General features: G+C 46.4%; 1 protein-coding gene across 2 annotated transcripts in view; it reads right to left on the bottom strand.

The window, feature by feature from the left end:
• GLTPD2 (glycolipid transfer protein domain containing 2) overlaps positions 1-14106 on the bottom strand; it is an 83038-nt gene that overhangs the window by 33884 nt on the left and 35048 nt on the right. The window contains exon 2 of one of the 2 annotated variants that reach the window (XM_085639347.1): positions 5837-5928. In XM_085639347.1, coding sequence (XP_085495473.1) covers positions 5837-5928 — 92 coding nt within the window. Of the gene's footprint in view, positions 1-5836; positions 5932-14106 lie in introns of both variants that reach the window. The other variant, XM_085639346.1, reaches the window with a different exon arrangement.

The raw sequence follows: 14106 nt of genomic DNA, 5'->3' as shown, positions 1-14106 counted from the left end.
TTCAGAAGCAACGTTCTTCACTGTAATTGACCTCAAGAACGCCTTCTTTAGCGTCCCAATCGATCCGGAAAGCCAATATTTGTTCGGATTCTGTTTAAATGGACGAAGCTTTAAATTTGCACGCGCACCTCAAGGATTCACAGAAAGCCCCAGCATCTACAGCCAAGCACTGAAAAGACAACTTGACAGTATCCACATGCCTGTTAACACTGCACTGCTTCAGTATGTCGATGATCTGCTGATCACCGCCCGAAACGAACCCGAATGTGAAAAAGCATCACTGACGGTTTTACATTTTCTGGCCGACAAGGGGCACAAGGTGTCCCCTTCGAAGCTACAATTCTGTGCCCAGCAAGTTGTGTACCTTGGGCACTTGCTGTCCAAGGGGGGGAGACAGCTCACACCTGACCGAATCCAGTTGATTGTAAACATGCCACCGCCCAAGACACAAAAGGAGGTACGGGCCTTCATAGGCCTCACTTCGTACTGTAGGCAGTGGATTCCCCAATATGCATTTCTAGCAAAACCACTCATTCAGTTGACAACCCAGGAGGCAGCGACTTCGACTGTCCTCCCGTGGACTCAGGCACATACACAAGCTTTTGAAGACTTAAAGAAAGCCTTATGTCAAGCACCTGTTTTAGCGACACCATGTTACAGTAAGCCTTTTACACTCTTCGTTACAGAACGCGAAGGTACTGCCTTGTCAGTACTCACTCAGGAACAAGCAGGATCACACAAACCATGTGCTTACTTTTCTAGCACATTAGATCCCGTAGCTCAGGCTCTGCCTACGTGCCTGAAATCAGTCGCAGCGACAGCTTTAGCGATCAGACAAAGCGATTCCATAGTATTAGGACATCCATTGACAGTGCAAGTTCCACACTCTGTGGAAGTTCTTTTAAACCGAACTCAGACTCAACACTTGACTATAGCACGACTGACGGGTTATGAACTAACATTGTTCCAGCCACACATAGAAATCAGACGTTGTAGTACATTAAATCCTGCCACACTTTTACCATTAAGTGAAACAGACCCATTGGCACATGATTGTATTGAAGTCATTACTATTACAACAAAACCCAGACAAGACTTGACAGACATTCCATTATCAGATCCAGACCTGACACTTTATGTAGATGGTTCATGCATGAGAACAAGTACAGGAGAGTTAGTGGCCGCTTACGCAGTCACGACAGACACTGAAGTCATTGAAACGAATCGTATTAACACCTTGTCAGCTCAAGCAGCAGACCTCATCGCTCTGACACAAGCCTGTATTCAAGCCAGAAATAAGAAAGTTAACATATACACAGATTCACGTTATGCATTCGGAGTTGTCCATGACTTCGGAGTCCTTTGGCGAGAGAGAGGTTATTTAACTTCTCATGGTGCCAACATTCAACACGGTCCCCTCATTCAAGCTCTATTAGATGCAATACCTCTACCTACTGCGATATCTATCATGAAGTGTAAGGCCCATACAAAAGTCACCGATATTATTTCCCAGGGTAACGATCTAGCAGACCGAACAGCTAAACAGACAGCTCAGATTCGGAATCACGCAACGGACGTGACAAAGACAATAGTTCTGACATCGACACACTGCATGACAGTTAAGGATCCCGGCCTTGATGTAATTGACATACAGACACATGCTACACCAGAGGAAATAAAGAAATGGACTGAATTAGGAGGGATCCAAACAGATCAGGGATGGATGACGAAGGGAAAATCTATATGGTTTCTCCCCGACTCCATGGTTCAAGTTATCATTAACACAATACATAGTCCAGCGCACCTGGGAGAAAAAGCTATGCTAGATAGTATTCAACACATTTGGTTCAACAAACACTTACGAGCAGCAGCCAAACAGAAAGTGCGTACTTGCATGATTTGTTGTCAGTTCAACCCCGGTAAAAGCATTCCTGTAGAGCAAGGTGGATTTCAACCTCCCGATCACCCTTTTGAAGTCCTCCAGATGGATTATATCCAGATGGAACGTTGTCGAGGATTCAAATATGTCCTCGTAGTTGTATGTGCTCTTTCCTGTTGGACAGAGGCATATCCCGTCTCAGATTACACTGCCCCGACTACTGCCAAACAGTTAGTTCGTGAATTCTTCCCACGGTATGGTTTGCCCCGTATCGTGTACTCAGATAACGGCCAGCCGTTCTCATCCGAGCTAATGAAACACATTTCACTCTTGTTAGGCTATCAATGGAAATTCCACTGTGTCCGACATCCCGAGGCAGCAGGTCTCGTGGAGCGTCATAATCAGACTCTGAAAATTCGACTTTCTAAAATCTGCAGAGAGAAAGGTGTCGACTGGATAGTAGCCTTACCAGTTGCTCTCTTTTACATGAGAATGGTAGCACATTCTCGCACAGGGCTATCCCCATACGAGGTGGTCTTCGGTAGGCCACCAAATATGTGGGGGACGCCTATACCTCGAAAAATAACTGATGTCGATTGTAACATGTTGACAGATTACCTTGCTTCCTTGATGTCTGCACTACAATCTTGCCGTTCACAGGTAGCTGCAGCCTTTCCCGACAACACCGAGGTGAAGCCCCATGAAGTGGTTCCCGGAGACTTTGTCTTCATAAGAAATTTCGACAGGAGGAGCCCGCTGGAGCCTCGCTGGCAAACGCCGAAATTGGTAATTCTGACCACGAGGACAGCAGTGAAGATTGAGGGTCGCAAGGGTTGGCTACACTCGAGCCATATCAAGAAATTTCATGGACTACCTTCTGATTTGAACTCTCAGCCCTGCCTTCCCCCACAGACTGACTCAAAACTCCCCCTGGTTGAGAAAACCGAATCACAAGAATACAAACTGAAACTAAGATCTAGCAAGTCAGACAATTTGATTGTTTAAGTCCTCTCCAAGGTGAATCGGTCAAATTAGTCCCTGACATGTATCCTCTAGACCGAATTAGAGAGAGAAATAGACAGAAACAGCTCAAGAAACGTGCATACTGTAAATCACTTCGTAGTCACTGTGTAGTGACATTATTAATTATGTTTTTTCTAAATCTTTTGATTATTACTGCAAGTATACTGTTGCACATGTACTATCCTATTTCCAAGCGTGCTTTCAATGTTACTGCTGAACATTCTTTTAGTGAATTACCTTCACATGAGTTGTCCTACAGATTTGCGCTGCGCAACAACACATTCATTAGTATGTTACATCATTCCCATCAGACCAGCAATGCTACAAATTGTTGGATATGTGGCCGACTCCCTCCCTATCAGAAATACAAAGGAGTTCTGCCCCTCTTTCCGTACCCGTTCACACACAATGGCTCCTGTGGAGCATGGTTTAGTTTGATTAATTCTTTAGATTCAAACACTGTCGTTTTCCGGAGCAACTGGGTATGGGGAAACCTGAACTTAGTTTTGCTTAAAGCCTGTTACCCTAACAAGGAGGGACTTCCCAAAAAGACAGGAACTGACCTAGAAAATGAAGTATATGGATTAGGTAATTTTACACTTAACCTCATGATTCTGAATGTTGAATCCGAAACAGCACCAGTCTTGCCCGCTATGTCAGTATTTCCAGTTAAAGGTGAATTATGTGTAAGAAAGAATGGTTCAGTACACATGGGTCATAGTAAATGTACCACTGTGATCGAATTCAGTGATCAAGGCAAGTCTACATTTAGAGCTTCCCGTCATTCCTACTTCATATGTGGTCATACCGCATATATACGTTTACCTCTAGATTGGGATGGTACCTGTTACATTGCATTCCTTCTGCCACCTGTTTTCCTAGCCCCTCCTGATTATCATAGGAATACCCATTTAGTACACAATAGACCCCAGAGAGATCTCCCGATTGTCGACTACACTGAAACGGCATGGGAGCAATACACAGATTTCAATAAAGGTTTCTTTCCCTACATAGGTGTTGTCTCTAACAGTAAACTGATACGCAGATTAACCAGAACCCTTGAAGCAGTAGTGAATGAAACTACTTCCGCCCTAGGCAACTTAACAGAGGAGCAGTCTGCGATGCGGATTGTTGTTCTCCAAAATCGTCTTGTCCTTGACGTCATCCTAGCCGATAGGGGCGGAGCCTGTAGGGTCATCGGATCGAGTTGCTGTGTTTTCATTCCAGAAAACGCGCCATCAGTATACAAAGCCATAACTCGTCTTCATAAGATTGTAAGCCAGATACACCAGAATCCAGGCACCTGGACTTGGTCCGGTTGGCTCTGGAGCATGTTGTCAGCCTGGGGATGGAAGATCTTATCCTTCCTAGGTATTGGCCTTCTCATAATATTCAGTTGTTGCCTGTGTCTACAATGTGGACCAGCGATATGTGGCCTGTGTGCCACATCATGTATTCCACGTTCAAGTTCTCATTCAAAATCCCGGAAGAAGAAAGAAGAGCAAATGATGTTACATGAACAGATTGATGGATTCCTGAGGATCGATATTTCATGAAGGGTCCGTAGGGGACAAGGAGGGAATGAGGAAATATGAATTTTTATGATCAATTGTGTCCCCTATCTTAGACCCCAACGGCTCCATGTACATGCTACAAGTACATGTATGTTCCCTCCACTTCAAGCTATGAAGACGCAAATACAATTGTGTCCAACGTTAACATGTCCTCTTTCAGATCCACCATGAATGGGTTGGATATTCCGTTCCTAAATATGTTTGGCCACCGACTTTATATGGTGCACTTTTCACGTTTTACAGCTCAGGCGAGTAGGCCCTGAATTCTGCCATCGAGCCTTTTCCTGCCTTCTGCCTCTGAATGTTCCAGCCTGGACCTGCATCTGTATCAATGACCTTTGTCTTACTTCCTGCGCGGCTAACGGTGCCTGGCCCGGCCTGTTGCCTGCCAAAACTGTATTCGGCCTTCAAGTTATCTGCTCCGCTCCTCGAGAAATGCATTCTTGTCTAGTAGTTTAGGTAAACATCCTTCCAGCTACAGAGCAAAGGGCCCGGCCTTACTGTCTCCGTGCAAGTAATTCATAGTTCTGTTTCCATGATAGGCCCATGCCCCCTCGCATCTCATGAAGACACTTAGACGCTTGTACACGCACTAACAGTCAGTATAGAATAGACTCTGTCCGAGAGACCTTCCCTTCCAGATAATATAGTTCCTTAAACACAAGATACTAGATACGATTTGGGATTAGGTTGCTCTGACATCCCAGACTTCTGTCTCCTCATGTAGGGCTAAATGTCAAATCCCCTTCACCTTCTAGTTACACGTCAATCACACGTCATGCGGCTGCGCGCGCATCTCTGCCATGTATTTCTGCTGACATTGCAGGATTCTCTTATGGATCCACCCATCTGTGACATCCTCTTAATGACGTTTTCTAGTATACGCCTTTATGCACGCCTACTGTAACGCCTTTTTATTACGTATGTGTATTCTTATCTTTCCTATCAGCTGTTACGCCTCCTGCATCTGTCTTTACTGTAATGCATTTACTATAAATATGACAACCTGTCAATAATGTATTGCCGATCCCTTCCTGAACCTTCGTGGTGACGGAACCCGATTGCCTGGTTCGAACCAATTCCTTTGTAAGGAATAAATTCCCTTTTATAACCTCAAATACCACGGATTCTGCCTCTTATTTTTACTGAGTTATTCTTATTTAATATTACCGCATAAATTAAGTCTAGGTAATTTAAATTTACCACACTAACGCCAGAGCTAATAGTGAAAGGGTGTAAAGGAGCCTTGTCACTCAAAGTGAGACTACGTTGGCCCACTGGCCTTGCTCTCTCTATCTCCAAAATGGGGATGACAGTGTCCAATGAAGCCTTCGTGGGGTCAGTGACTGAGGGTTCTTACCACAGCCTTCGCCTCTGCCAGCGACACCTCGTTCTCCGCCAAGTCTTCTGCACACGGCTTCCCATCCTCCACACACTCCGAGAGGTGCACCTCTGCTGTTCGAAACAAAAAAGAAACTCATCAGAAATGATGGGTTTTGTGCTATTTCTAAAATCTGACTTTTTTTAGTAGGGCTCTGTCTGACTCGCCCAGGCCCCTCCTCCCTCCTGCCCAGTATCGTCCTACTGCTCCCCCAGTGCTAGGCCCCGCCTCAACTCTGATAAACCCTCCCCCTGCAGCCCTGGTGCACCTGCACTGGCGAATATGTCTCTTTACAATGCAAATCATTACATTGCGTGCTTTTACAATGCAGTTGTTACAACGACCGCGTTGTTACAACGCAGTACCATTACAATGCAAGTCGTTACAACAACTTGCTCTAGATAGCGTGCTCGATTTAGAAATAGTATAATTTACTATTCCAACTCCAGTGTGTGCAACAGTAGGGAAGGTGTTGGAATAGTAATTTATACTATTCCTTAGTTTAGAGCGCCATCTAGAGCAAGTCGCTGTAATAACTTGTGCTGTAATGGTACTGTGTTGCAACAACGCGGTCATTGAAAAGGTATTGCGGTGTAATGACCGCGTTGTAAAGGTTGTTTCCCGCACTGGCTGCAGACCCATCTTCTGTCCTAGGCCAGAGTTCTGCATGAACATTAACCCTGACACCCCCCCGCCGCCCCCACCTCACCCAATTCTTCCTATACCAGTTCTTCCCTGCCTCTCAAAGCAGGGCCAGCTTTAGCACTGGTGGTGCCCGGTGCAACAGTCTCTCTTGGCGCACGCCCTAAAAGCCCCCTTCTCCATGGATATTCTCACTGCCACCCCCAACAGTGCCCCTCGTCTCTCCATAGCCCCTCTCTCACATACATTTCATTTGTTTTTATAGCTCCTCTCATGCCAGTGTAGGGTGTCAGAGCACTTTACATCCCACACACACACATTATATAGAGACGATGATTCATATGTGTATAAATCAGTCAATAGGAAATGTCACAGAAGACATTGAGGATTAGACGATGTAGGAATCACACGTCACTCATACTAGTAGAAATGTCACAGAAGACATTGAGGATTAGACACTCATAGGAATCACACGTCACTCATACTAGTAGAAATGTCACAGAAGACATTGAGGATTAGACGCTGTAGGAATCACACGTCACTCATACTAGTAGAAATGTCACAGAAGACATTGAGGATTAGACGCTGTAGGAATCACACGTCACTCATACTAGTAGAAATGTCACAGAAGACATTGAGGATTAGACGCTGTAGGAATCACACGTCACTCATACTAGTAGAAATGTCACAGAAGACATTGAGGATTAGACGCTGTAGGAATCACACGTCACTCATACTAGTAGAAATGTCACAGAAGACATTGAGGATTAGACGCTGTAGGAATCACACGTCACTCATACTAGTAGAAATGTCACAGAAGACATTGAGGATTAGACGGTGTAGGAATCACACGTCACTCATACTAGTAGAGATGTCGCAGAAGACATTGAGGATTAGAAGACATTGATGATTAGACGCTGTAGGAATCACACGTCACTCATACTAGTAGAAGTGTCACAGAAGACATTGAGGATTAGACGCTGTAGGAATCACACGTCACTCATACTAGTAGAAATGTCAGAGAAGACATTGAGGATTAGACGCTGTAGGAATCACACGTCACTCATACTAGTAGAGATGTCGCAGAAGACATTGAGGATTAGACGCTGTTGGAATCACATGTCACTCATACTAGTAAAGATGTCGCAGAAGACATTGAGGATTAGACGCTGTAGGAATGACACGTCACTCATACTAGTAGAAATGTCACAGAAGACATTGAGGATTAGACGCTGTAGGAATCACACGTCACTCATACTAGTAGAAATGTCGCAGAAGACATTGAGGATTAGATGGTGTAGGAATCGCACGTCACTCATACTAGTAGAAATGTCACAGAAGACATTGAGGATTAGACACTCATAGGAATCACACGTCACTCATACTGGTAGAAATGTCACAGAAGACATTGAGGATTAGACGCTGTAGGAATCACACGTCACTGATACTAGTAGAAATGTCGCAGAAGACATTGAGGATTAGACGCTATAGGAATCACACGTCACTCATACTAGTAGAAATGTCGCAGAAGACATTGAGGATTAGACGCTGTAGGAATCACACGTCACTCATACTAGTAGAAATGTCGCAGAAGACATTGATGATTAGACGCTGTAGGAATCACACGTCACTCATACTAGTAGAAATGTCGCAGAAGACATTGAGGATTAGACGCTGTAGGAATCACACGTCACTCATACTAGTAGAGATGTCGCAGATGACATTGATGATTAGACGCTGTAGGAATCACACGTCACTCATACTAGTAGAAATGTCGCAGAAGACATTGAGGATTAGACGCTGTAGGAATCACACGTCACTGATACTAGTAGAAATGTCGCAGAAGACATTGAGGATTAGACGCTGTAGGAATCACACGTCACTCATACTAGTAGAGATGTCGCAGATGACATTGATGATTAGACGCTGTAGGAATCACACGTCACTCATACTAGTAGAAATGTCGCAGAAGACATTGAGGATTAGACGGTGTAGGAATGACACGTCACTCATACTAGTAGAAATGTCACAGAAGACATTGAGGATCAGAAGGTGTAGGAATCACACGTCACTCATACTAGTAGAAATGTCGCAGAAGACATTGATGATTAGACGCTGTAGGAATCACACGTCACTCATACTAGTAAAGATGTCGCAGAAGACATTGAGGATTAGACGCTGTAGGAATCACACGTCACTCATACTAGTAGAAATGTTACAGAAGACATTGAGGAGTAGACGCTGTAGGAATCACACGTCACTCATACTAGTAGAAATGTCGCAGAAGACATTGAGGATTAGACGCTGTAGGAATCACACGTCACTCATACTAGTAGAAATGTTACAGAAGACATTGAGGAGTAGACGCTGTAGGAATCACACGTCACTCATACTAGTAGAAATGTCACAGAAGACATTGAGGATTAGACGGTGTAGGAATCACACGTCACTCATACTAGTAGAAATGTCGCAGAAGACATTGAGGAGTAGACGCTGTAGGAATCACACGTCACTCATACTAGTAGAAATGTCGCAGAAGACATTGAGGATTAGACGCTGTAGGAATCACACGTCACTCATACTAGTAGGCAGATATTTTAAGAGTGTTTGGTCTAGAGAGGAGCATACTCTGGATTTAACACATCCACAGTGGTTGGCTTTACTAATAAGAATGTATTTCCACCCAAACAAACCCTTTTTAGCAACATTAGGATAATGAAAAACTGGGGAAAAATAGCATTCAAATCCATGCTGTGCACTTTGCACGCAGGTCTTTGATGACAGGTCATAGGTCACTGTGCTATATTAGACTTGTAATTTATGAAGTAAAAATAATTTCTATGAGAAGAAACCCACTGAGCTATCCACATAAAATACAGTCTGTGATCTGTACGGTACACGTTCTTTGCAGCAACCATATCACTGTATGAGGAGTCAGACCTGCCACCAGACAAACTTAAATTTCTCTTCAGCAGGAACATTAATCACCGCTTTATCTTTTTTTTTTATTGTAGCCTCAAAAGTGCTGGGCACACAAGGTGCCCTGGAGCAGGGGCGGTTAAACCTGTGTTATTTCAAGTGGGGCGATGCTCCCCGGCTTCAACGGAGGGGCCGCCCCTGCTAACTGGGAACATGAAATACTAATTCTGATAATTGATACGATAAGCGGGGCACGCGCACATGAACATCCATTCACTTTTCACAACTCCACTTATAGTAAGAGTGAATGTCCCCCATCAACCTCTATTAAAGCAGAGCCAATTTCTGGCAAGAGGCAGCCAAAATAAAGCTTTTTTGGAAGCGGGCCTGTCGGCGTGTCTGTATTAAGTCACATCACATGATTGAGACCATCAGACATGCTGGGGCAGATTTACTAGAAAGTGACGCATCTGTAGAGATGCGTCACTTTCCCTGCGCCAACATGCCAAATCCTTGCGTCACCATGGATGCGCCGTATTTACAATACGGCGCACCATGGCGCAAGGACTGACAGATGCGTCAGAAATTCTGACGCATCTGTTCACGAAAAAGTCACGCATTGCTGGAGCCGTGTCGCAAGCACGACGCAACTCCAGCAATGCTCAGGGGCGCCCTATGCCTAACATGCTGCGTCACTCCTTACGCCTGCTTCAAGCAGGCGCAGGGTTTTGACGCAGCATGGACGTAAAAGTGACTCCGTGAAATCTAACGTCACTTTTACGGGGCTTCCTGCGATGGAACGCCCACCCTGCATACATTAAACCTGACGCAGGTTGTAAATGGGCCGCAACTTTTACGCTGTCGCTCCGTCACAAAAGTGACGCAACGACGGTGCAAAAGTGACACAAGGGGCTTGTAAATCTGCCCCCTGTCCTTAGTGACTCCGGTTCTTGATTACTCATTGGTGTCGTTAGACCCGGCTTCCTGGGCACCCAGGCATTGCTGTGCTCCAATCACATCAACTGGAGTGCTTGCCCTGGTGTCCTGGGGCCTCGGTACTAGTGGACCCAAAACTGGATAACCAAGGTCCCTTCTCCAGCACTTGACTCTCTCAGGGTAGTGGGATAGAGCAGTCCAAGGCTTACACAAGGAGGTGAGGTGGGGTTAGACATTCAGAATACCGTGCACACCGTACCAGCAGCTGATAAACTCAATGTCCAGTCAGTGCTTTACTTTTTATAAAAGAAAAGTACTTTAATACACACAAGATAATTATACTACACATAAAACTAAGATACTGAATAACAAACGTATCTACAACCCTCTGTGCCAGTGATCTGACTATAAACAGTATTATAGCGCCTAGACGCTAAGCACTAAAAAAACACAGTTAACATGTAGACTCACAGTTCGCATTGCATATCACAGGTCACGTTGCACAGGGCTGCTCTCATTCCCTAGAGCCGTGATACCAATGCTTGGATTGAAATGATATATTTTCAACATATGATGTGAAGTCAAAGGTTCTTGAACAGCCCCATAAGCCCCACCCAAAGCAACAGAAGTGCCCTCCCGCCCTGACTGAGGACAACGCTCTAGCGGCGTCAGGGATCTGATCACAGGTGCCTGCTGTCTTGGCACAGTTTACTGGAGTCCCAATAGTCCAGTAGCCACTGGCTAGCTGTAGGAGGGTAGTGGCTGGTCAGAGTTCCAGTACACTCTGATACCCCAGATATCACAAAAAGAAAGGTGGGGGCCTGTTCCACTCAGGCTTCCACAGCACGGGAGAGGGGTCTGGGCAAGGGGATTGAACCTTCAAGGACAGGGATCAAGCTTCCCCGTCTCCCTCTATCTCAGTTGATGTGCTGCAGCTTCCCCATCTCCCTCTATCTCCGTTGATGTGCTGCAGCCTTCCCCGTCTCCCTCTAGCTCCATTGATGTGCTGCAGCTTTCCCCGTCTCCCTCTATCTCCATTGATGTGCTGCAGCTTTCCCCGTCTCCCTCTAGCTCCGTTGATGTGCTGCAGCTTCCCCATCTCCCTCTATCTCCGTTGATGTGCTGCAGCCTTCCCCGTCTCCCTCTAGCTCCATTGATGTGCTGCAGCTTTCCCCGTCTCCCTCTATCTCCATTGATGTGCTGCAGCCTTCCCCGTCTCCCTCTATCTCCGTTGATGTGCTGCAGCCTTCCCCGTCTCCCTCTATCTCCGTTGATGTGCTGCAGCCTTCCCCGTCTCCCTCTATCTCCGTTGATGTGCTGCAGCCTTCCCCGTCTCCCTCTAGCTCCATTCATGTGCTGCAGCTTTCCCCGTCTCCCTCTAGCTCCATTCATGTGCTGCAGCTTTCCCCGTCTCCCTCTAGCTCCATTGATGTGCTGCAGCCTTCCCCATCTCCCTCTATCTCCATTGATGTGCTGCAAGCTTCCTTCTCTTGAGCAGTAGCCTGCAATTTCTTTGTGCAAGCACCAGCTCTGCAAGCCTCACAGGAACTGCTGGTTCTCTGACCGATGCCGCTGACCTAGGCTCTCGCTCCTCGTCAGTCGGACACATTCCTTTGCAGCAGAATCCATCAGTCATAGAGAAAACGTCCTCAAGTTCCGGACGTGGTGAGCAAGCTTCTTATCTGGGGGGTCGGGCTGGCTTCCTTGGATGGACCCAGTGTGAGCTACCTCTTCAGAGTCATAGACCAGTCTTAAACAAAAACTGAGTGCTAAGGCCAGACTTTTATCACCTCTGATAGATAGGGTGATTCAATCAGAGGGTCCGCTATTTTTGAATATTGGGTGCCCTTCCAATCACAAGGCACATTTATGGCGTGTTCACTGCGTGTCCAAAGCATGCAAAGGATGATCTACTGTCTTCCCTCATACCAGCTGTGGCTATTTCCCAGAGAGTCATTTGATTTAACTCCAGACCAGGGGGCTTGACCATCTCCCAACAGAATGGGCACCTCCAAGCAGGGTTAGGGCAGCTAAACACAGGTAAGAGCGAGTGTCTACCCCCAGCCCACCAGGCTTCACCAAGGAATAGGGAGGGGCGATGAGGAGCTGGAAACACACATCAGGTAGATAAAGGCAACAGGATCCCTGTAATGAGAGACTCGATCAGAAGGGTAGCTAGTCCTATGACCTCATTAGAATGCAGGGATACATGAAATCCTGAGTGTAGATTAACATGCCACCACTGTCAGTCTGCCACAGTCTCTGTAGAGAGAGGGCAGTAGCCACTCTTTGTGACATAGAGGTGCGCTATGCACGCCCCTCAACCTCAGAGCCAAGCTTTCGGGTCTCAATCCATGTAAACATGGAGACCCTCAGTGGGCATGCACGATTGTCCTGCTCACTGAAGTAGGGATCTAGAAACCATACAGTAACTTTCAAGTGACATACCTTGAGATCAGCATAAGGCAGGGGAAGCACTCTCTCCAGAGACATGCAGCAGACTTCCCGTCCCAACAGGTGTAAAGGCTTGTACGTCAGAACAATGCAGTGGCCTCTTCCTAACCGGTGTGGCAATGTCTTCTCACCTTCCCGTACAGACCTCTCCGCCTCTTTACTGGGCCCTTCCATTTGTGTCTTGCTCAGGCCCCTCTCTTTCCTTCCTTCCTGGCTCTGCTCATGGCTGACAGTTTGTGTGCACGAGACTACTCTCGCCTGGGCGTCAACTGTGTTCACATCACCACCATCTCCAGCGCCCACTCTCTGACCACCCCAAGCCCCTTTTCACTGTCTTTTGTCTATTCCAAGCCCATGGCCTGACCCCAATCATTGTCTCCCAGATGAATCAACAGTACATGGAGGCGGGGCCGAGCCTCCCTCTTCCCACATTGCCGGCATCAACTGTCCCCATGTTATGCGCCCCAATCCACACCATTGCGACACCCCGTGCTTAATTCAAGCTGGTGGTTTCCGGTGCTCAGCACTGACTCTTAATTGTCAGCATCTGCGCTTGTGACAGTCTGCCACAAGGTGGGGCTGTCTGGCTAATTTAGAGACAAGCTCAAAAACAGTTAATTATTAATTCAATAAACATTAAACATGACTATTTGCTGCCGCTCAAGCCATTCTTATAGCTTTGGGGCCCTGCAATAGTCCGAGCTGTCACACTTCTAGGAGTGTGAGTGTTAGTTGTGTTGTTACTATCATTGGCAGCACGGCAGGGGCAGCGTGTGATGCGAGCTGCAGTATTCTCCTGGCGAGAGCCCCGACACTTATTTATTTTTTTACAAATTAAGCCCTGGTACACCATGTCGCCCTTCTCTAACCCTAACTGTGATCCTTCCCTCATTTGATCTGCATGTACTTCTGCCCACTTATCCCTGGAATGGACGATGACCCATACTTCTTTTCTCCACCTTACCTTCTGCCCCCCACATGTCAATCAAAAGATCACATTCTTTCAGCCTCCCTCTGCTCCTTCACAGCCTCACATACCACCGATGCAGTCGCTCTTCGCTGCCTTATATTCCTCAGTTCCCGTTCCCTCAAACCGATCTTAAATCCCTCTGTAGCCGCTCTAATGCGAAAAGAATGTGTACTAAATTCTCCCCCTTCAATCGCCACTTTCTCTGAACACAGCCTCAGCCCCCCCAAAACCTGTCTTGCCATCACTGACCTTCCTTCTTTCAGTACAACGAAGTCATGTCCCTTTCTCCTCATCCTCGCCCGTTTGCGCATTGCCTACCGTCTGCAAT

This window comes from Triturus cristatus, chromosome 12 (genome assembly GCF_964204655.1).
Source record: "Triturus cristatus chromosome 12, aTriCri1.1, whole genome shotgun sequence".
Taxonomy (NCBI): domain Eukaryota; kingdom Metazoa; phylum Chordata; class Amphibia; order Caudata; family Salamandridae; genus Triturus; species Triturus cristatus.
This window is presented reverse-complemented; position numbering and strand designations above follow the sequence as displayed.